The following is a 23,342-nucleotide window of genomic DNA, read 5'->3' on the forward strand; positions in this document are numbered from 1 at the left end:
ACAAAATTTGAATTAACTAGCTAGTAGTGTGCAGCAACTACTACAATGTCAATTTCCTTCCCATAAAGTTCTCCTACCAATCAGTCTGCTTTGTAGTTTCTAATTCATCACATTGACTGTCAGCAGTGGAAAAGAGATTGTGGATATCAGCTATCATCCCGCTTACTAAATGCTGTGTAGGAAAAAAAGAGCTCTTTCTGAGATATTAGCCCTGAGCCCTTCTGTGGCAGCTATCAGTACTTTCCAGTGTTCTGGAAATTGGTACCAGCAGATCTGAGGTCAGAGCTCAGGTGGGTGAAGGAGATGCATGCGGATATGGTACTTGAATCACAAGATGTTACTTTTGTCAAGTGCAGAACATCCCAATCTAAGAATTTTAAATACTAATAATTTTTCCTAGGTTCTTTCCCTGTCTTGTGTTTACAAGAGAATTTTGCTTCTGTTATCCTAAAACAGTGGTTCTTAACCTTTTTTGGGTCCGTTATCCTTTTGAAAATCTGATGAAAGCTTTGGACTTTCTTGTCTGTAATTTTACACACAGTTTCAGAAGGTTAACAGGAACTACTGGTTAGAACCTGTGCCCTAGTTTCATTACCATTATCTCCATTCTCACTGCAGTTAACTTCATTTTGAATTTACGTTGGTGTTAAGACATTCCTCATTTCTTTCTATTTAAATTAACTTTGTTAGTCTTGGTTTCTCCTTTCTGCCCATCTGTGGCGTCTGACTTACCTTAAAAACAAGAGAGATCTAGAAAAATGATACAGATGAACTTATTTGCGAAGCAGAAATAGAGACACAGAGGTAGAGAACAGACATATTGGGGCAGGGGGATTGGGATGAATTGGGATATTGGGATTGACATATATGTACTACTATGTATAAAATAGGTAACTAATGAGAACCTACTGTAGCTCAGGGAACTCTACTCAGTGCTCTGTGGTGACCTAAATGGGAAGGAAATCCAAAAAAGAGGGGATATATGTATACGTATAGCTGATTCACTTTGCTGTGCAAGAGAAACTAACACAACATTGTAAAGCAGCTGTACTCCAATAAAAATTTAAGAAACAAAAACAGGGCTTCCCTGGTGGCTCAGTGGTTGAGAGTCCGCCTGCCGATGCAGGGGACATGGGTTCGTGGCCGGGTCCGGGAAGATCCCACATGCTGCGGAGCGGCTGGGCCCGTGAGCCATGGCCACTGAGCCTGCGCGTCCAGAGCCTGTGCTCCGCAATGGGAGAGGCCACAGCAGTGAGAGGCCTGCGTACCGCAAAAAAAAAAAAGGGACTAAGAGATTAATGTTGTAAGGGTGTAGAATTGTGTATTCAGGACACTCAGTAGGTTTTTTCCCCCACCTTAGATTCTTTTTTTTTTTTTCCTCAACCTTTTTTAATTTTTAAAAATCAGTGTTTTAGCAGGGGATAATTTGTAATTTATATTAATTCCAAACATGATTTCTGGGATTCGTTTGTTTATTTTTGCCTAAGTTTGTTGGTTTGTTTTACTTTTGAGTAGAATTAACCTGGACTCTTAAACAACTGATTGATGATGAACCTCACACTTCTAAAGATTTTCTGGTAGATTCTAGACTAGGTGCTTTGGTTAATTTATTAATGATTTCTGTTCTTTTCCTGTAAGGCACAATCTGTCCTTTCTGTAGGGTTATTAACTTAGTAGCTATAGAGCAGCATTTTTTTTAGTTATTCTCAGATATAAGCAAGATGCTTTGGAAAATGGAGTGTTACATGAGCAAATATTGCTTTTATGGCGACCTCTTTGAGATTCACAATGCTTAGTGGCATATTAAAGGTTCTGAGGATTCCTGCAGTAAAAATATGTGCTTATTAATTCACTGTTTTCTAAACTTTTTAAACCTTGAACCCCTTTTTCCCAAACTTTAATGTCCCAGGAAGCTAGTCATTACTCTAGGAGATACAGTTTGGGGAAGTGCGGTGCTAGACTGCTGTTTAGTGCTTTGTGTTTTTAAACTGTTCCTATTGTCTGTTTCCTAGTTTTACAGTTCTTTAATAGAGTAGAAGTACATGAAAATTCTCTCCAGTAGGATGTTTTAAGGGTGGGTCACTTCCAGCAGCGCTGCCCTTAATGTATGATTCTAATCTGCTTGAAGATAATACATTCTAGATTAGTAAAATAAGATGGTTTATTTTCTGCTTTTCTTACTAAAAATATTTCTCAAGGGTACTTTAGCCACTTGGTCTAGGTAAGGTTGGTTGGGTTCATTCTGTAGTTTAATTTTATAGATTAATGTTTTCTTATATCTGTCATGACTTGAGCATATATTTAATATAAAGTCATTGGAATCTGAGGTGGGGCATGAATCATTTAAATTCAACAAGCATTAGTAAAATTTTTCTTTAGGTTTTTACTAAGCAATGACAGACTGTAATTCATTACTAAGCACTCATTGAAAATTCCTGGACAGGATCCAAATAATCTTGATTTTTTTTCCCCCTCTTTCTAATCTCATTTTAGCTGCATTGGGTGTTCAGCAGCCATCACTCCTTGGAGCATCTCCTACCATTTACACACAGCAAACTGCATTGGCAGCAGCAGGCCTTACTACACAAACCCCAGCAAACTATCAGTTAACTCAAACTGCAGCATTGCAGCAACAAGCTGCAGCTGCAGCAGCAGCATTGCAACAGGTGAATCTTTAATAGGTTTTAATATGTGACATGCAGAACTTTCAAATCTGAGTAGCTAGGGTAGGTACCTTCACATTTTAAAGAATGAATAGTTGTGGGGTTCTATTATGCTTATTGTTTTATTCTGGTGATAAAAATTCTTTATGCCCAGGACATACAGAGAGATGTAGTTGCATAGTCAAAATTCTTAAGTTCTTGTATCTTAATTATTTGAGTAAAATTCCATTCTTGATGAATCCCAAAGTATAAGTAATCATTATTTTGTTTATTTTAGATGAAGTGTAGATGTTCCAGAAAATTTCTTTTTAGTTTAATTCTGGTTATGTATTTGAATGTATATATATATGTATATGGCTTTTTGAGAATGACTAAAACTAATGTCCATATTTTTCTTTAAAAAATCTTTTTTCCAGCAATATTCACAACCTCAGCAGGCCTTGTATAGTGTGCAACAACAGGTTAGTTTATATTTTCCATGTTAAAAACTGATTTTTAAAAAGTCATTTGTTCCAACTGAATTTTTGTAGATTTTATTTCCCATCAGTAACCTTAATGTGTGATTTGAATTCTTTTGGGGTGGAGGAAATGTGGTAGGTAAAACGGAATGTCTCCAAGGGAGAGGAGGACAGGAGAGAGGTCCTGAAGACTCAAATCCTCATCTAGTAGCCAGTCCTTGTCACATGTTTCTAAGAAAGCATGCAGAAGAATCTGGAAAGAATCACTCTATTAATGAGTCTTTGGCCTAGTACTCTTATTTGAAACCTCTAGCCCTACTGTGCTGTACTGGACCACATGTGAAAATGAAAAGCTCCTTTTTCCCGTTTGAAGCTAAACCGTAGACAGACCTTTGGCTTTCAGCCTGTATTTATTTAAAACAATGGAACCCTGCCTTTTTTTCCCCTAATGAAATTGTGTATTGAAACCTAATATATAAAATATAAAAATAATGTTGAAAATGGGAGGAAGCCTCCCCTTGTAGTTCTCACCCCTATTCCCAAGGCACATTTGAACAATTTGAAAACTCCTTACTTAGACTAAAAGTTTCTTTGGCTCCTTTTCCCTAAGCTTATACTCTAATCATATTCTTCAAGGGTTATTATATCTGGGATGGTAGAAAGAGGTAACAAAGTGAACCCAAGGAGAAGCATATCAAGCAAAGAAGAGTTTGACTTGCTCAAATCTAGATGGGTTCCAGTCTAAGCACCCATTCTAGGTTTTCCAGGGTTAAGAGGTAGTCTTTGTCCCTTCCCAGTGCCATTAAGGAAGCTTCAGGAAAGTATAGCAGTCAGGAGAGGAAAAAGGGATACAAGAGACAAGGACCAAAAACTTGGATCCAGAGACACTGTGGAGAAACAAGAGGCTTCTCAATCCATTAACACTTGTCCCTAGATCCATGCCCCAATTTCATCCTTGCCTGTTAGGTTTCAGAAGCATTTCATTTGCCCTGAAGATTATAGTATCCCACTAATAATTGCTTTAAACTTCTAAAAAATTGATAAGAGATTGGGGTCCAAGTTGGCTATCTTGTTTTCAGATACCCTTAGACTTATTTTAGTACTGTTAGGAAATACATTATTAAAGCCTGTGTTTTATTTTGAACCACATGAAAATGGCAATACTCAAATGTTGTTGCCCTAAAAAAATGCCATTATTCATCCATTCTTAACTTACAGAAAAATGGAAATTTGATAGATTTAACCTTTAATACATGTCGACCTAGGTAAACAGTGTTTTGAATTAGAATGTCATATAGATTGTTTTCTCCTAGCTTATTTTTAAGTCTGACAAAGATTTATTGGGAAGCTTATTAGTCATAGTAAATAAGAAGTCATGAACAGAAGAACTGTGATCTTCAGATTCTGCCATTGGGCTTAAAACACTAGTTAGAAGCTAATAAGCATTAAGGATGTCTCAAGGGAAATCTTACCTAAGTCCAAATCTTACCCTGACCAGGATATCCACAAACACAGAAATGACGCCCATGTTCTCAGACTGCTTACCTGGGCAGTAGGAAAAAAGACCTTTTCCTCAAGCTATTAAGCATCATCAGGAGATTCCTGCTTTTCTAGCTGTAACCATGGGACACTAGTGCATGATAGACAACTCCAAGCTGGGCAGCTTGAAAAGAATGCTGAAGGATGACAGGGAGCAAGCAGGGATAAGTATTTCTTTGGAGACCCTCCTGATGGTTAATACAGACACAGTCCTGAGGCTTCAGAAAGTTTACTTCTGTTCCAGAGTTTTAAAATTTCCCCCTTCCCACCAATTCCTTTTGCTTTCTGGTAATGTTATACTTTGCTATTGCCAGAGAAACTATGTCAGGGTGTATGGTCCTTTATGGTCCCCATACCTTTGGCAAGTCTGACTGTAAGGACTGCTTCTCATATTAGAGGGATATATATAAATTGGACAGTGAGTAATATTTTTGATACAGGTAGCTTACGGATGATATTGAATCATTTCTGTAGCATGGTAATTAATATGGGGCAGAAGTAGAAATTTACCCCTCTAGGGACTTGTGGGGTTTTTTGGTGGGTGTTATTCCTCTGAAATAACAAAAAAAAAAATTCTTTATCATTATTGAATGAGTTAGTTATATTTAAAGTCTGCAGTTGTTAAAAATAGTTGTAGGAAACCTCATACCTAATGACCTCTGTTACTTTTCACATATTTCTTAATTAGAAATAAAGTACTTATTTAATAGGAATTTTTCCTTTTGTAAAACATCTGTGAAACAGCAGTTCTGATTGATTCTTTTATCTTTACTGCTTTTGTTTGTTTTTCCTGTTTTTAGTTGCAGCAACCTCAGCAGACCCTGTTAACACAGGTTAGTTTGGCATTACTTTATTTCTTATGAATATCTGAATGAAAAGTAGACCAAAGTTTTATTCCTGTTCTAGGTTTTCTTTCAGGGTTTTTTTTTTTTTTTTTTAATATATTTATTTATTTATTTATCTGGCTGTGCCGGGTCTTAGTTGCGGCATGCCGCGTGCGGAATCTTCATTGTGACATGAGGGATCTTTACTTGCAGCATGCGGTCTCTTAGTTGTGGCATATGGGATCTAGTTTCCTAACCAGAGATCGAACCCTGGGCCCCCTTCATTGGGAGTGCAGAGTCTTAACCACTGGACCACCAGGGAACTCCCTCTTTCAAGGTTTAAAGATGAATATTTGTTGGATTCATGTAATAGTTTTAGCAATATAATGTTAAATAAAGATGGAAAACATGTTTTTGTTTTTTCTTTTATGCTGTTTGATTGCTGTTCCTGCTGTGATCTAGTTTGAATAAATATGAGGTCTTATTTTAAATTTAATACTGATTTTGGCTTTTACATTTTCTTTGTAGCTAGTATTTTTAAGAATGTTTTTGTACATGTTATATCTTTTACTTTGACCTTAGGAGGTGAGTTATTGTGTTGCATTATCAGCTTGATTTTTCAGCAACATTAAAAAGTTTGTCAACTTTCGATATGTAATGCTACTTTAGGCTTTGTGGACCACTTACAGTCTATGTTGCTTTTTTTTTTTTCTTTTTAAACAGTTCTTTAAAAGTGTAAAAACTGGGAATTCCCTGGTACTCCAGTGGTTAGGACTCTGTGCTTTCACTGCCAAGGGCCTGGGTTCGATCCCTGGTCGGGGGACTAAGATCCCGCAAGCCACACGCCGCAACCTAAAAAGAAAAAAAAAAGTGTAAAAACGACCCTTGGCTTGTAAGTTTGTGTAAAGATGATAAACTGTGGGCTGGATTTGGCCCGTGGGTTGTGGTTCACTGACCCCTGGTGTATGCAACTGTTAAAAAGAAAGCAGAACTTCTAATAGTAACTGGAGACAGTGATTGCCCCATGGATAGGGAACCTAGGTAGCTAAGGAACAGGAATAGGTGAAAAGCTTTTTACTGTATAACCTTTTGTACCTGTATAGTCTTGAACCTGTTAGTTACTTTAAAAAAATAAAGTATACTTCAGTTGAGAAATAAACCTCACTTTGTATTTATTAAAGAACTAAAATTGGGACTTCGCTGGTGGTCCAGTGGTTAAGACTCTGTGCTTCCACTGCAAGGGGTGTGAGTTTGATCCCTGGTCAGGGAGCTAAGATCCCACATGCTGCACAACCAAAAAAAAAAAACAGAACTAAAATTGATGAACACCTATGTCCTATTTTCAATCTCCAATAGTAGGATTTTCAGACTGAATAGAAAAGCTGTAAAAGTTAGTCTTTGCTTAGAATAACACTTCCCAAAGTGTGCCCATAAAGCATTAGTGTCTTGTCTTATTATGTTAAAGAAACTTTGTGAGAAAATTTTGTGGCTACAGTTTAAGAAATGCTGAGTTCCTTTAATATATATATAGGACTTAACTTTTTTTTTTAATTGTAGAACTTAGAGACTTGCTTTATTGGGCAGGTGTAAAACGAATTATGGAATTCATTTGAGTTGAAGAATCAGATGATCCTTTCTTTTTAATGGTTTTATTTCTGTTTACATACAGAAGTTTTAATCAGTAATATGTTGTTATTCATGTTTGATTATGTCAGAAGAGACCAATGAAAGTGTTACCTTTCCTCCCAGTTTGAGATATAATTGACATATAACATTGTATTAGTATAAGGTGTACAGCATGATTTAATAATACATATATATTGTGAGATGATTTCCACAGTCAGTTTAGTTAACGTGCATCACCTCTTGTAAGTGAATTTCTTTTTTCTTCTGATGAGAACTTTCAAGATCTACTCTCTTAGCAAGTTTCAAATGTAGGATACAGTATTGTTAACCGTAATCACCATCCTGTACGTTACATCCCCACTGGAAGTTTGTACTTTTCAACCACCTTCACCCATTTCCCCCACCACACCCCCTCCTCTGGCAGCCACCAATCTGTTTTCTGTTTTTATGAATTCTTTGTTTTTTTTAGGATCCACATATAAGTGAGATCATATATATATTTGTCTTTCTCTGACTTATTTCAATTATCTAGGACTTTCCTGAGTCTTTGTTATGCCATTATGGATTTTGAATTTCTAAGAGGGGGCTAGAGTATGAGGTGTTTTTTTTAACTCATTGCACTGTGGTGACTTTTTCCTGAAACGTCCTGGGGAAACTTTCATCTGAGGGAACTTAATCATGAAATCGATCAAAAATAACGTAATTTTTCAGACTTGATTTTCATCTTCAAGGTGTACGTATGTGTTTTCTAACTTCAAATTGTTTTTAGCATTTTGAGCTATTTTTAACTAGTTTTAAGTTCTAGACTGCTTCATATCATTACCTTAATTTGGTGTTGATTTTGTTTTATAGCCGGCTGTCGGACTGCCTACAAGCCTTAGCTTGTCAACTCCTCAACCAGCAGCTCAGATAACTGTATCATATCCAACACCAAGGTCCAGTCAGCAACAGACACAACCTCAGAAACAGCGTGTTTTTACAGGGGTGGTTACAAAACTACACGATACATTTGGATTTGTGGATGAAGATGTATTCTTTCAGCTTAGGTAAACTTCATTAGGTGTTGACAAATGCCTTCTTGTATTTAGCATTAAGTATATTGATAAGACACCTACTTAACTGTGGCATGGAATTATGGTTTAGCTCTAATTTTCTGCTTTAATCATTCAACCTGTACCTGTGACATTTTTTTTAATTAATTAATTAATTTAGGCTGCATTGGGTCTTCGTTGCTGCACATGGGCTTTCTCTAGTTGTGGCGAGCAGGGGGCTACTCTTCGTTGTGGTGCGTGGGCTTCTCATTGCGGTGGCTTCTCTTGGTGTGGAGCACAGGCTCTAGGCACACGGGCTCAGTAGTTGTGGCTCGCGGGCTCTAGAGCGCAGGCTCAGTAGCTGTGGCGCACGGGCTTAGTTGCTCTGTGGCATGTGGGATCTTCCCAGACCAGGGCTCAAACCCATGTCCCCTGCACTGGCAGGCAGATTCTTAACCACTGTGCGAGCAGGGAAAGTCCCCTGTGACATTTTTTGATGGAGAATGTGACTGAAGATATCTTTTTATCATTGAACAAAGTAGTCATCATGAATTCTTTATAAATGTTTTGTAGGAGTGAGTTTACATTTCTAGCTATTCATGAGCAGACTTACAGTGAGATTAAAAATGGAAGGGGTTGGGCTTCCCTGGTGGCGCAGTGGTTGGGGGTCCGCCTGCCGGTTGAGGGGACGCAGGTTTGTGCCCCGGTCCGGGAGGATCTCGCATGCCGCAGAGCGGCTGGGCCCGTGGGCCGTGGCTGCTGGGCCTGCGCGTCCTGAGCCTGTGCTCCGCAGCGGGAGAGGCCACGGCGGTGAGAGGCCCACGTACCGCAAAAAAAAAAAAAAAAATGAAGGGGCTTCCCTGGTGACGCAGAGGTTGAGAGTCCGCCTGCCAATGCAGGGGACATGGGTTCGTGCCCGGTCCGGGAAGATCCCACATGCCGCAGAGTGGCTGGGCCCGTGAGCCATGGCCGCTGAGCCTGCACGTCCGGAGCCTGTGCTCCGCAACGGGAGAGGCCACGACAGTGAGAGGCCCGCGTACCGCAAAAAAAAAAAAAAAAAAATTGAAATAGTCATGTGCCTTTTAAAATTTAATCTTCTGTTTGACATATCTAATGACATGTATGTAAAATATTTTAGTTGAAAAAATGATAGGATTAAATGACTTGGGCTTCCCTGGTGGCACAGTGGTTAAGAATCCACCTGCCAATGCAGGGGACACGGGTTCGAGCCCTGGTCCGGGAAGATCCCACGTGCCGTGGAGCAACTAAGCCCATGCACCACAACTACTGAGCCTGTGCTCTACAGCCCACAATCCACAACTACTGAGCCCATGTGCCACAGCTACTGAAGCCTGCGCACCTAGAGCCTGTGCTCTGCAATAAGAGAAGCCACGACAGTGAGAAGCCCACACACCGCAACTAGAGAAAGCCCACGCCCAGCAACGAAAACCCAACGCAGCCAAAAATAAAATTAATTAATTAATTAAATAAATTTATTTTAAAAAACAGAATAAATGACTAATCAATGGATTTGAAATAGTATTTTGTTAGTGTTGTGGTGGTTGCAGGAAATATATATTTCCTTAGTTATTTCAAATGTATTTCTAATTAGCTTCCTTAGAAATACTTTGGGAAATTAAGTTTAATTACTATATAAGCTTTTTCTGTACAAGTGGGTCTCCTGTTTTCCATCTTTTCTGCATTTCTCTCTTTCCAAAGCCCAAGGCAAATCTTACTCTTGGGTTATAAAAGAAAGTGCTTTAGAGGGAGGGACACACTATTAGGAGGATACAGGGTAGAAAATTATCTCTTACACTTGAAACGGTTTATAAAGCAAGGTTGAAACATGATCAGTTCTAAAAATAAGTCTAGGAGGTATGTCTATTTTTTAAAAGAGCTTTTTAGGCTTCCATTTCTGGTATAGTTTACTTTAAAATGCTAAATATATAAATCTTTTTTGGAGGAATCTCTTCTAATTGTGTTTGTATTTACCTTAATTTTTTTTTAGCGCTGTCAAAGGGAAAACCCCCCAAGCGGGTGACAGAGTATTGGTTGAAGCTACGTATAATCCCAATATGCCTTTTAAATGGAATGCACAAAGAATTCAAACACTACCAAATCAGGTATATAAAATAGGTATTATGAAAACTTGGTGGTTGGGTCTTCCAATTTACAAAGATTTTTCTTTTTAAAAATTTTTTTTCTTTATTTTTGTTAAGAATCAGTCGCAAACCCAACCTTTACTGAAGACTCCTCCTGCCGTACTTCAGCCAATTGCACCACAGACGACATTTGGTGTTCAGGCTCAGCCCCAGCCCCAGTCACTGCTGCAGGCACAGATTTCAGCAGCCTCTATTACGCCACTATTGCAGACACAGCCCCAGCCTTTATTACAGCAGCCACAGCAGAAAGGTATTACATGCAATGTATCTTTTCCTTTTAGGGTTCAGACTAACACACAAATGTTCGGTTATTGAAATAATGAGAGTATGGTATTAATTACAAAAAAGGCAGGAACTTCCAGAATACTTGAAAGGAAACTTAAATATCTTGTGTTAAGCACTTCTACTTGTATAGCGATTTGGAAGTGTTTTATTTTATTTCTCTTATTCAAAGACGTACTCTTTGTGAACTTAAATATCAAAACTAATAATCCCCTGTCCCCCTATTGGCATCTTATCATTTACAGAAGAAAATGTTTTGAGTCTTATTTTCTTAATGAACATAACATTTTATATACATGTAGAATCTGGTGGCAGCACTTTACTCATTGAACCATAGTGCATCAAATAAATGAGCTGTGTTTTATTTTTTTCTTTTTATTTTTTTAAATAAATTTATTTATGGCTGCATTGGGTCTTCGTTGCTGCCCACAGGATTCTCTAGTTGCGGAGAGTGGGGGCTACTCTTCGTTGTGGTGCACGAGCTTCTCATCGTGGTGGCTTCTCTTTGTTGTGGAGCACGGGCTCTAGGCACATGGGCTTCAGCAGTTTGGGCTCGCGGGCTCTAGAGTGCAGGCTCAGTAGTTGTGGCGCACGGGCTTAGTTGCTCCGCGGCATGTGGGATCTTCCCAGACCAGGGCTGGAACCCGTGTCCCCTGCATTGGCAGGCTGATTCTTAACCACTGCGCCACCAGGGAAGTCCCTGAGCTGTGTGCGGGTTTTTTTTGTTGTTGTTGTTGTTTTTAATTTATTTATTTTTGGCTGCATTGGGTCTTTGTTGCTGCACGCGGGTTTCTCCCTAGCTGTGGCGAGTAGGGGCTGCTCTTCATTGCGGTGCACGGGCTTCTCATTGCATTGGCTGCTCTTGTTGCGGAGCACGGGCTCTAGGCATGCAGGCTTCAGTAGTTGTGGCACGCGGGCTCTAGAGCGCATGCCCAGTAGTTGTGGCGCATGAGCTTAACTGCTGCGTGGCGTGTGGGATCTTCCCGGACCAGGGCTCAAACCCGTTTCCCCTGCATTGGCAGTTTGATTCTTAACCACTGCACCACCAGGGAAGCCCTGAGCTGTGTTTTAAATTTTCTTTTGCAAATTGATAATTTGAAACTCTGTACGTTTTCTTATCAAAATAATATTAAAAATGATAGCCTTGACTTTAGCAGAAGTCTGCTTAATTGGTATTTTTTTAAAATGTAATTGTGGCATTTTCTCTTATCATAAATTGACACAAATATAGCAAAGTTACAAAACAGATTTCAGTGTAATGAGCTATTAAAATGAGCACGCGTGTAATCACTACTTGTTAACTATTTTTCTTTTTTAATAGTTTTACTCTAAGTATGCATGTTCATAAATATACTTTAGTTTTGTTTGTTTTTGAATTTTACATAATGTGTGATTCCACCTATAGAATCTTTTCTGTAAGACTTTTGTTCAACATTATGTTTTAAAGTTTTTCATATTTATTCCATGTGGCTCTAGTTTCTTTGTTTTCATTATTGCACAATATTCCATTGTATGACTGTTGTACAATATTCCATTGTATGAATATTGTACAGTTTATATGTTTTTCTTTGCTAAACGTTTGGATTGTTTCTAGTTTTTGTTTTCTGAAAACACTGCTGTGAGTGGTCATAATGCAAGCATTATGACATTTCACCCCTGTTTATATTAAGCATGCCTTTCCTAAAAGAGAATCCTTTCCTATATTACCAGAATCTACTGTCACTTCTAAGAAGAAGCATTTAGATACCCTGTTTATATTCAGACCTCCCCAGTTGTCTCCGAAATGTCTTTTAAAAAGGTTGTTTTTTGTTTCCTAAACGAAAAGGTAGTCAAGTTTCATGTGTTGTATCTGGTTATGTTTCTTTAGTCTTTTTTATTCCAAAATGGTTTCCCACTTTTTGTTTCTTCGTTTATAACATTGACTTTTTAAGAAATTGGTCTAGTTGACTTGTAGATTCTTTCGGAATGTTGTGTTCTGGATTTGTCTTGATTCCTTATTTTATTTTCACCTTGTTTCTCACTCTGCCATATAAACTATAAACTAGAAGTTAAGTCTAAAGGCTTTTGGCAAGACTACATTATAGGTGATGTTTTCTAATTCATACTGCATCATACTAGAAGGCACGTGTAGTTAGATTCTTCTACTGTTATTGATGTTAAATTTGATTACTTGGTCAAGTGGTGGCCGTAGATCTCTCCATTATAGAGGTTCTTTTTCTTTGTGTGGATAATGTCTGGATGATACTTTGGTGTTCTGCGAATGTCTTGTTGTATAGCGGTCTTTGGTTTAATATCTGTAGGTCAGAGATTGGCAAACTACACCTCTTGGATTTGGTCTGTGGCCTGGTTTTCTATGGTCCCTGAGCTAAAAATGGTTTTTACATTTTTAAACAATTATTTTAAAATATACAAATATGCAGATGGTCTCTACCATTTACCATTTATGGGTCACAAAACCTAAAATATTAGCCAAATTTTTCTGTATAAAATTTGACCAAGTAATGCTTTTGAGCTTCATTTAAATAAATTAAAACATCTTTTTCTGTGTCTTTTAAAGCTGGTTTATTGCAACCTCCTGTCCGTATAGTTTCACAGCCACAACCAGCACGAAGGTTAGATCCACCATCCAGATTTTCAGGAAGAAATGACAGAGGGGATCAAGTGCCCAACAGAAAAGATGACCGAAGGTATGTTTTTAAAAGTATACTTTTGATGGTGGTGATGGTTGCACAGTGTGAATGCACTTAATGCCACTGAACTGTATACTTCAAAATGGTTAAAATGGTAAGTTTATTATATTATTTATATTTTACCACAATTTTCAAAAAGTTATTAAAAATGTATACTGTGGATTTTTGCTTATATTACCTGTGACATTTATTTCACTAAAGAACTCTTCAGTAATGCCAGAAATAATAGTAATTTTAGAAAAATTTGCTTTAAGTCGTGAAAGGGAGAGAGAAAGACGTAGATCCAGAGAAAGATCTCCTCAGAGAAAACGTTCCCGGGAGAGATCTCCTCGAAGAGAGAGAGAACGGTCACCTCGGAGAGTTCGACGTGTTGTTCCACGTTACACAGTTCAGTTTTCAAAGTTTTCTTTAGATTGGTAAGTTCTTTTTTTCCCCATTGTTTTCTTAAATTACTAATTTCATAATTTTGTGTAATTTGGAGGAATGTGATACATTGAGAGATATTTTTCTTACAACTTTCATTTCCTGACATTTGGTGCTCTTAGTTATATAAGGGCAGAAATGCATTTGAAGTAGCATTTTAGTTGCAAGAGTGCATTATTTTCATACACTCATTAAAGATACCAGCCACTGAAAAAGGCAGCCCCTCTGTAATGGAGTAGTTCCTTAAAGGTAAAATTATTTAAGATTCAGATTTATTGATAACTTTACTAAGGGCTTACATAGTTCATTATGTATGATGAAGTAATGATACAGTAGTAACCAATTATTTTAAGTTAGCTGTGGCCATGTAGTATAATAGAAACACAGGTCTACATATATACTCACAAGACACGTAACATAAACACGTGTGTATACATCAATACATTTTTTAGCCTTTGAAATCAGAGGTCAGTAGAAAGTTACCAAGAATTTCTGAGCTTCACTTGTGAAATGGAACTTATATCAACTAGCAGAATTATTGTGAGGTTGAGTTGATTTCATGTATCTAAAGCACTTATAACCCAGTGTATGGCAGTTGTAGATACTCAGTGGTGGTTGGGATGTGGTGACCAACTAGGTAATAGCTGGAAAATCCTAATTCATGTAGAGGCAAATTGGTAAATGACTAATTTGCTCTAATGGAGAGGAAGAATCATCTAAAGGTCTTGGGGCTGGCAATTGTGTGTAAGATAAATTAATAGATGGAAAAAACAAATTTACAGTAAAATAAGAAAAATGAATCATTAATAGTGTTTAAAGCTGTTCGGCATAGGAACAAATAACTGTGCGCAGTGTCTTGAGAGGGTATTGCTGCATTTCAGCAAAGTATAATAATTTTCATAATACTGGCCTACAAAAGTTAAAATTTCGGGCTTCCCTGGTGGCGCAGTGGTTGAGAGTCCGCCTGCCGATGCGGGGGACGCGGGTTCGTGCCCCGGTCTGGGAAGATCCCACATGCCGTGGAGCGGCTGGGCCCGTGAGCCATGGCCGCTGAGCCTGCGCGTCCGGAGCCTGTGCTCCGCAGCGGGAGAGGCCACAGCGGTGGGAGGCCCGCGTACCGCCAAAAAAAAAAAAAAAAAAAAGTTAAAATTTCTATTTATTCAGTTCTAGATTGAGTAAATCAGTGTAGTATTTAAGCTACTCAGTGCCCAAAAAAATCTTGCTTGATGACTTTACTTAATTGTTAATGTAGTAGATGTTCATTTACTCTTGCATGTGGTCAAATCATCAACTATTCTTAATTTTTACTAGTTTTCTTGTTACCCGTGTTTACTTGTATACTTAAAAAATATCTTGTCTGCATATTTCAGAGAAATTCATTGGAAACAAAACCACTTCTCCAGCCCCAGAAATATTAACTAGAGCAGCTCTGCTTTTAAACTCATCTGTTCCCAGTCTAGAATGCTATTCTGGGAGGAGCTGATACTTAGGATATAAATTGAGCAGCTGTCTTTCTCCTTCCAAGTTAAATCTTCACAGTTTCACTTCATTACTTTTTTGCTGTACGCGGGCCTCTCACTGTTGTGGCCTCTCCCGTCGCAGAGCACAGGCTCCGGACACGCAGGCTCAGTGGCCATGGCTCACAGGCCCAGCTACTCCGCGGCATGTGGGATCTTCCCAGACCGGGGAACGAACCCGTGTCCCCTGCATCGGCAAGTGGACTCCCAACTACTGTGCCACTAGGGAAGCCCCATTCTATATTTCTTATTTTTAGGTTTCACATAAAAAGACATCCCTGTAGATACATTAGTTCATATTACGTACTCTTGCCTTTAGTTGTCATTTGAAAGGACGGTGTAGTTATCTTTTCATCTTACAGACTGTTGGTGTTTTCCACTCTTCATTATGCTTTTAACAGAAATCTCTTGGCCTATTAACCAGATTGATTTACTTTTGAGTTTCTCTCCTTTAAAAGCTCTGTTTCTTAGGAAAAAGTAAATCGTCCTTTAAAAAAAAAATTCATTATGCCAGATTTAAAAGGCAAGAAACTTATCCTCTCTTTACATAGTAAATAATCAGGTATGGATCTTAATCATTAGATAGAGAGGTATGGAGATGTGGATAATCCAAAAAACGTTTGGATTTTGTTTTCATGTAGACTTTTATATTTAATTTTAAATTAACTATGCCTGATCTGGGATCTTACTGTAGAATAAAGGTTGTATTTTTTCCGACACTGTATAAACCTGATTGAGGAGCACTCATACTAATTGGTACCACTCTTATTCCTTTTTTATATCCATTTTATATGAATCATAATTTTCTCAAAAATGCAGCTTCAACTGAGGCAGAATTGCTTTTGTTCAGATCTTTTCTGGAGCTTGAAGTTATTTCAAAGGGTCTTGTCTAAATGAATTTTAAGCTACACACAAAAAATAAAGAAATAACGGTAACACGTAGATACTAGTTATTTATTCAAAGCTGTAAGTAAACATATTTGAAAATGACATTTTCATGTACTTCTATGTAAATCTATAGCTCATTCATTAACAGTGACTGTTCATTTTCAGCTGGCTGTTAACTGTATCAAATTATATATTTAGCTTTAGAATTGAATGAATCTTTGCATAGTATTTGGTGTTAAGGCTCTTTATTCACTCCTTATGTCTGTTTTTCAGTCCTAGTTGTGACATGATGGAACTAAGGCGCCGTTATCAGAATTTATATATACCTAGTGACTTTTTTGATGCTCAGTTTACATGGGTGGATGCTTTCCCTTTGTCAAGACCATTTCAGCTGGGAAATTACTGCAATTTTTATGTAATGCACAGAGAAGTAGAGTCCTTAGAGAAAAATATGGCCATTCTTGATCCACCAGATGCTGATCACTTATACAGTGCAAAGGTTTGTATTCTGTGATACACAGCTAAAATTTCTGAGTAGTTATTCATATTAAGAATGTATGTGGAATTAATCTTCAGAAAGTGGTTATTACATTTAAGATCTGAATGCCTGTGTTTTCTTCTTGTCTCCCAGATTCTGTTTTGGTTATTTAAGTAATTTAACCTCTTTTTGCCTTAACTCTTGAGCTGTAAAAATGTTGTTATTGCTTTAACATTTTGAACCTTATAAAAATGTGAAGATGAAGTTCATTTTATTGAGCTTTTTGGAATGTTCTATGACTTCTGGTAGCCCCAGATAAAAATGTAATGTTGGGTGAATGCACTATATGTGAGTCTTCAGGGTAACATTCAGTACATTGTTTATGGTCAGTAGTTTTCTGCTATTTGAAAAACATTGATCAAAAAGCATTCCTTGAAAAGTTAAAACTATGTAATTATAAGGTATCTAATACCATTTCTGCTATAGTGTTTTACTTTCCATTTTTATAAAAAACTTCAGATATCTATTATGTAAGGATAATTAGTAGTGCTTCTCATTTTTTTACATTACTTTAGACTTTTGACAGGATTGAATTATTTGACTATAATAGGTAATGCTGATGGCTAGCCCTAGTATGGAAGATTTGTATCATAAGTCATGTGCTCTTGCTGAAGACCCACAAGAACTTCGAGATGGATTTCAACATCCTGCTAGACTTGTTAAGGTAAAGTGAAACATTTATTTAACTTTAGGTGTATATTTGCTTTGCTTAGTTCTAACTGTGTATATATAGAATTAAAAAATACTACCATTTAAATTTTGTTGATTTGTTTTATATCTAATTTTAATATAGTTACGGCACTCAATGATGTAGATGTTTTTCTCATTGCAGATTAACGGCTATATCTTATTTGTATGTCACTAGTTCAACTGTCGTTTTGATGTTTTATATTTGAAGCATAGTAAAATCTTAGTGATAATGGGTTTAGTGTATCAGGATGCTCTTAAACTTTGAATTATAGCTTGTTTCTTTAAAAGAACTTTTTATCTGAGGAAATATTTTAGAAGGATGAGTTATGATGTATAAATCCTATTCCATTGCTGAAATGCAGTGTGGAACACGATGAACTGAACTCTTCCTTGACTGACAGATACCCGAGGTAGTAAAAATGATATTAGAAAGGTTTGTTCCTTTACTTTTCCAGTATTTCATTTGTAATTTGACAAGTTGCATAATATATGTAAATGATTCTTTGTTTTAAATTAGTTTTTAGTGGGCATGAAAGGCAAGGATGAAGCCATGGCCATTGGAGGCCACTGGTCTCCTTCGTTGGATGGACCAGACCCAGAAAAAGACCCCTCTGTGTTGATTAAGACTGCTATTCGTTGTTGTAAGGCTCTGACAGGCATTGATCTAAGTGTATGCACACAATGGTAAGTACCAATTCATTTCTTGATTAGAAATGTTTTTCTAATAGTTATATAGATGTTCTTGTCTATCAGCCTTCTCCCCCACCCCTTATTTTAGCAATCTGGATCATGCAGGTAATCTCAAAGGAAAATACTAATTTTAGCAGAAGTTTATTTGGTGCCAAAAATGTTTGGGGGAAAAAGGATTAAGAACTAATCAAAATAAACTGAAATTTTTAATGTTTTGTTATGCTGAACTTTGGAAGTTGGATGTATGTTGAAAATATTTTTCATTTCATGCATAGCTGGAGAAGATCGTCAAGAGAGAACTTCATTTCATTATAATTCTTTTGTTATAAAATGATGTAGTTGCTGATTATTTTTGTTCAGCCATATTTTCTCTTGAGGCTTATTTGTCCTGTGTATTTTAGTATATTTCTTGTGACTTAATTGAGAATATTCTTTTTTTAGCACATGAAATCTGAACAGCTATCCAGCTTCTTCAGGTATTCTCTAAAATATGGGTAGCTCTGTAATCAAACTTTGAAAATGCCTTGGGGAACATATTCTTCTTTTAACCATAAAATATTGTACAAATGTACCAAAAGAGGAACTATGGCTTCTATAATTTTTTTTTCTTTAGACCAACCTCAAGTTCTTGCAGCAAAATTTCTTTACTTGATGTGCTACAAGTGAACTAGGGTCTTTAAAATGTATTTTAGAATTTTTTTTCCAACATGCTTCTTCCCTTGCAACAGGTACCGTTTTGCAGAGATTCGCTACCATCGCCCTGAGGAGACCCACAAGGGGCGTACAGTTCCAGCTCATGTGGAGACAGTGGTTTTATTTTTCCCGGATGTTTGGCATTGCCTTCCCACCCGCTCAGAGTGGGAAACCCTCTCCCGAGGATACAAGCAGCAGCTGGTCGAGAAGCTTCAGGGTGAACGCAAGGAGGCTGATGGAGAACAGGCACTGAACGCTAATCCCTTTTTCTATTTCCGCTTCTCACAGGCACAGGAACACAGGCACAAATGCACACCACACACTACATAACAAACACACATGGAGGAACATAACTGGTAACAGCGACTGGTAATCCAGCTTTCAGCAGTATAGTTGTATGTTCTTTTCTCTTAAAAAAAAAAATCTGTCTATTCTAACTTTAAGAGTGCTGAGACCTCAAAGGAAAATAAGTTGTGCTTAAATTGCACAGAATTTTGTTTTTATCATAGGTCTAGTTGCTGGAATCTGGGACCAGTTGTTGAGCAAGATTCAGTATTAAGCCATTTTAAACATTTTGCCATTTTCTAAAATTTAAAAAATTTTCTCTTTCACGGTCATCAGTTCTAGTCATGGATATTTGAAATTGGACAACCACAAGTCTGAGAGATTTGAAATTTCAGGCTATGTGGCATCGTCTTTGGTACATTTGAAAGGTCTGACTAAATCAGTCTTAACTTTGGGTGGCTTGAAAATTGGGGCAAGATCACACACTGTTTGGTTAGTGGAGATCGGCAGTGTTTGTGCATCCCTGATATCCTTTGTGTTGTAATTTATCACCCTTTTGTGTTTCACAGATCTGGCTTTGATTGGCTGATGAGTGTCTTTGTGATCAGTTAAAAGTGGTAGAATGTATGTACGTGGACTTGCCTAAATAATAACTTTAGGAGAAGACAATCTGAAACATTTGTGACCTTGCACAGATCAGCAACAGACTTTTAAAAGTAAATTACCTTTATTTTAAGGTTTCAGAATAGTAATTCTGTTCTTTACTTTGTATATCAGGATGAAGAAGAGAAGGATGATGGTGAAGCTAAAGAAATTTCCACTCCTACCCATTGGTCTAAACTTGACCCGAAGACAATGAAGGTAACTTTGAAAGTAATGGTATTTAATTTGGAATCTCTGAACAGGAATAGAGGATGTTGTGGACAGTAGTTTTTCAGATATAAGCCATTAGAAATGAAGTCCACTGGTTTTATATAAATATTCTTTGTTGTTTGTGTGTGTGTGTCAAAATTAAATAAAAGGTGACTTCATACATCAGCCACTGTCGAATGTAATATACATGTGCCTATAGTATGAGCAATATTTGCTTTTTGCTTTGGGAACTAACCAAGAGGTGGAATTTCTGCACTTAATTAACTTAAATTCAAGCAGAAGGAATGAAACATAGGAAAAAGACTATGCAGTTTTTAAATAAAATTTAAAAATAAAATGTGGATTGATATACATCTGAAATAGGAAGAAGATAATTTAAGAGGCTTTTTTGAAAATCTTTGATTAACGCATTATACTAGTTTGTTTTTGCTCCCCAGCGTCTTTGGACCTATTATCTTTTTGCAGTTTTGCATCTCTGGGCCTATATTGTGAATGTAGATCCATAGATTCTACGTATATAAATTCTACATAGATCAGAAGATCAGAAGCTGGCTTGCTTTTGCAACTTCCTGTTTAACACATAAAAGCTGACCTTTTTATTAACTTCTGTCCTCAGCAAAATACAGGTTTTTTTCTTTTTTATGAAAGTCTAGTTTTTAAACCAGCATTGCTTTGTTTGTTTTGTTTGTTTTTTGCGGTACGCGGGCCTCTCACTGTTGTGGCCTCTCCCGTTTTGGAGCACAGGCTCCGGACGCGCAGGCTCAGCGGCTATGGCTCACGGGCCCAGCCGCTCCGCGGCATGTGGGATCTTCCTGGACCCGGGCACGAACCCGTGTCCCCTGCATCGGCAGTCAGACTGTCAACCACTGCGCCACCAGGGAAGCCCAACATTGCTTTTTTAGTAGAGAATGTGTATCATAAGAATGTGCTCTTCTTACACTATGCCAAGTTATTTTCCTCAACATCAGGTTTCATATAGAGTGCTATAGATTCAGAAAGTTAGATTAAGCCTGCACTCCAAGGACTTTTTGTCAAACTGATGGCTCTGCTATTGTTTCTTATTTTAAAGTTTGTATTCCTTTTCTTCTTTTTATGAATAGAAATTTATTATTTGTAAAGCACATTTCCAATAAAATTGGGATGATTTTCAGTATCTCTCCCTTAATAAAGAAAAATTTTAGTAAACAAGATGACAAATTACCCATATTATCACGAGAAATCTTTTTTTCTTTTTTAACATCTTTGTTGGAGTATAATCGCTTTACAATGTTGTGTTAGTTTCTGCTGTATAACAAAGTGAATCAGTTATACATATACATATATCCCAATATCCCCTCCCTCTTGGATCTACCTATCCCACCCCTCTAGGTGGTCACAAAGCACCGAGTTGATCTCCCCATGCAATGCAGCTGCTTCCCACTAGCTGTCTATTTTACATTTGGTAGTGTATATATGTCAATGCTACTCTCACTTCGTCCCAGCTTACCCTTCTCCCTCCCCATGTCCTCAAGTCCATTCTCTACGTCTGCATCTTTATTGCTGTTCTGCCCCTAGGTTCATCAGAACCTTTTTTTTTAGATTCCATGTATATGTGTTAGCGTACGGTATTTGTTTTTCTCTTTGACTTACTTCACTCTGTGTGACAGACTCTAGGTCCATCCACCTCACTACAAATAACTCAATTTTGTTTCTTTTTATGGCTGTATAATATTTTATATATATATGTGCCACATCTTCTTTATCCATTCATCTGTCGATGGACACTTAGTTTGCTTCCATGTACTGGGTATTGTAAATACTGCTGCAATGAACATTGTGGTACATGACTTCTTTTGAATTACGGTTTTCTCAGGGTATATGCCCAGTAGTGGGATTGCTGGGTCATATGGTAGTTCTGTTTTTAGTTTTTTAAGGAACCTCCATACTGTTCTCCATAGTGGCTGTATCAATTTACATTCCCACCAACAATGCGAGAGGGTTCCCTTTTCTTCACACCCTCTCCAGCATTTACTGTTTGTAGGTTTTTTGATGAAAACTTGTATTACTTTTGATTATAAATATAAGGCATGCTTATTTTAAAAATTGGTGTATGCATAAAATATTGAAGAAAAAATTTCTCAAGCCTTTCATTCAAACACAGCTTTTCTTTAAAATTCTATGCATTTATATATGGAATTTAAGAAAAAACAAAACTGTCATGAAGAACCTAGGGGTAAGACAGGAATAAAGACTGTGTCCTACTAGACCTACTAGAGAATGGACTTCAGGATATGGGGAGGGGGAAAGGTAAGGTGTGACAAAGCGAGAGAGAGGCATGGACATATATACACTACCAAACGTAAGGTAGATAGCTAGTGGGAAGCACCCGCTTAGCACAGAGAGATCAGCTCGGTGCTTTGTGACTGCCTGGAGGGGTGGGATAGGGAGGGTGGGAGGGAGGGAGACACAAGAGGGAAGAGATATGGGAACATATGTATATGTATAACTGATTCACTTTGTTATAAAGCAGAAACTAACACACCATTGTAAAGCAATTATACTCCAATAAAGATGTTAAAAAAAATTCTATGTATTATTTTCCATTATATTTTCTGGGTACAAGCTGGTTGGTTGGTTGGTTGTTTGGTTTTAATCATGTTGTGTAAAAAAGTTGCTGTCTCCTTTTCAATTAATAATAGAGTTTCACATGTAATTATTTTTAAATGTTCTATACTGTTCCATTTAGTTGATGTACTGCTTTTTTTTCTTTGGTATTACCCTTTTATTGGATATTTAGATTCTTCACTTTTTTGGAGGAAGGGATTATGACAAGGAATGTATCCATATAAAAAGTTTCTTTCTTGTGTTTAGGTTATTTCCTTAGGGTAAATTCGCAGAAATTAGAATTTCTGGGTCAAAGAGCATTAACTTCTTCAAAGCATCTTAAAACATGTTGCAAATTATTTTCAAAAAATACTCTGTCGGTTTGCATTTTCACAAACCTTTTTATGAGCTGTACAACTGTCCCTTTCACCAAAATTTAAAAAAAAAACCATACAGAAGATCATTGCACAGCTCCCTATTTCACTATCCTGTTTTCTTTTTCTGTGTTTTTATGGTGTGTATATTTAGGTAAATGATCTCCGAAAAGAATTAGAAAGTCGAGCTCTTAGTTCCAAAGGGTTAAAATCCCAGTTAATAGCCCGATTGACAAAACAGCTTAAAGTAGAAGAGCAAAAAGAAGAACAAAAGGAATTAGAGAAATCTGAGAAAGAAGAGGAAGAGGAGGATGATAGGAAATCTGAAGATGATAAAGAGGTATATACTCCTAAAAATACCCTGTACCCCTTTGTAAGCATTTTCTTCTCCCACCCCTTCAGCCGCTGGAAGCCACTGATTTGTTTTCCTGTAGTTTGCCTTTTCCAATATATCATGTAAATGGAATTACATAACCTTTTTAGTCTGACCTCTTTAACTTAGCATGACACATT

General features: G+C 37.3%; 1 protein-coding gene and 1 non-coding gene across 5 annotated transcripts in view; both read left to right on the forward strand.

The window, feature by feature from the left end:
* The window catches only part of CCAR1 (cell division cycle and apoptosis regulator 1), a 55,162-nt gene that overhangs the window by 9,894 nt on the left and 21,926 nt on the right, over positions 1–23,342 (forward strand). For 3 of the 4 annotated variants that reach the window (XM_049697212.1, XM_004280810.4, XM_033407609.2), the window contains exons 3-16: positions 2,494–2,666; positions 3,080–3,124; positions 5,461–5,493; positions 7,963–8,156; positions 10,150–10,264; positions 10,361–10,553; positions 13,143–13,272; positions 13,530–13,691; positions 16,377–16,602; positions 17,192–17,305; positions 17,849–18,015; positions 18,750–18,960; positions 19,777–19,860; positions 22,984–23,169. In XM_049697212.1, coding sequence (XP_049553169.1) covers positions 2,494–2,666; positions 3,080–3,124; positions 5,461–5,493; positions 7,963–8,156; positions 10,150–10,264; positions 10,361–10,553; positions 13,143–13,272; positions 13,530–13,691; positions 16,377–16,602; positions 17,192–17,305; positions 17,849–18,015; positions 18,750–18,960; positions 19,777–19,860; positions 22,984–23,169 — 2,033 coding nt within the window. The remainder of the gene's footprint in view (positions 1–2,493; positions 2,667–3,079; positions 3,125–5,460; positions 5,494–7,962; positions 8,157–10,149; positions 10,265–10,360; positions 10,554–13,142; positions 13,273–13,529; positions 13,692–16,376; positions 16,603–17,191; positions 17,306–17,848; positions 18,016–18,749; positions 18,961–19,776; positions 19,861–22,983; positions 23,170–23,342) is intronic. The other variant, XM_033407610.2, reaches the window with a different exon arrangement.
* LOC117196996 (small nucleolar RNA SNORD98) lies at positions 17,653–17,717 on the forward strand. Its single transcript, XR_004477454.1, has one exon. It is a non-coding gene; the product is annotated as a small nucleolar RNA SNORD98 (small nucleolar RNA).

Source organism: Orcinus orca, chromosome 14 (assembly GCF_937001465.1).
Source record: "Orcinus orca chromosome 14, mOrcOrc1.1, whole genome shotgun sequence".
NCBI classification, from domain to species: domain Eukaryota; kingdom Metazoa; phylum Chordata; class Mammalia; order Artiodactyla; family Delphinidae; genus Orcinus; species Orcinus orca.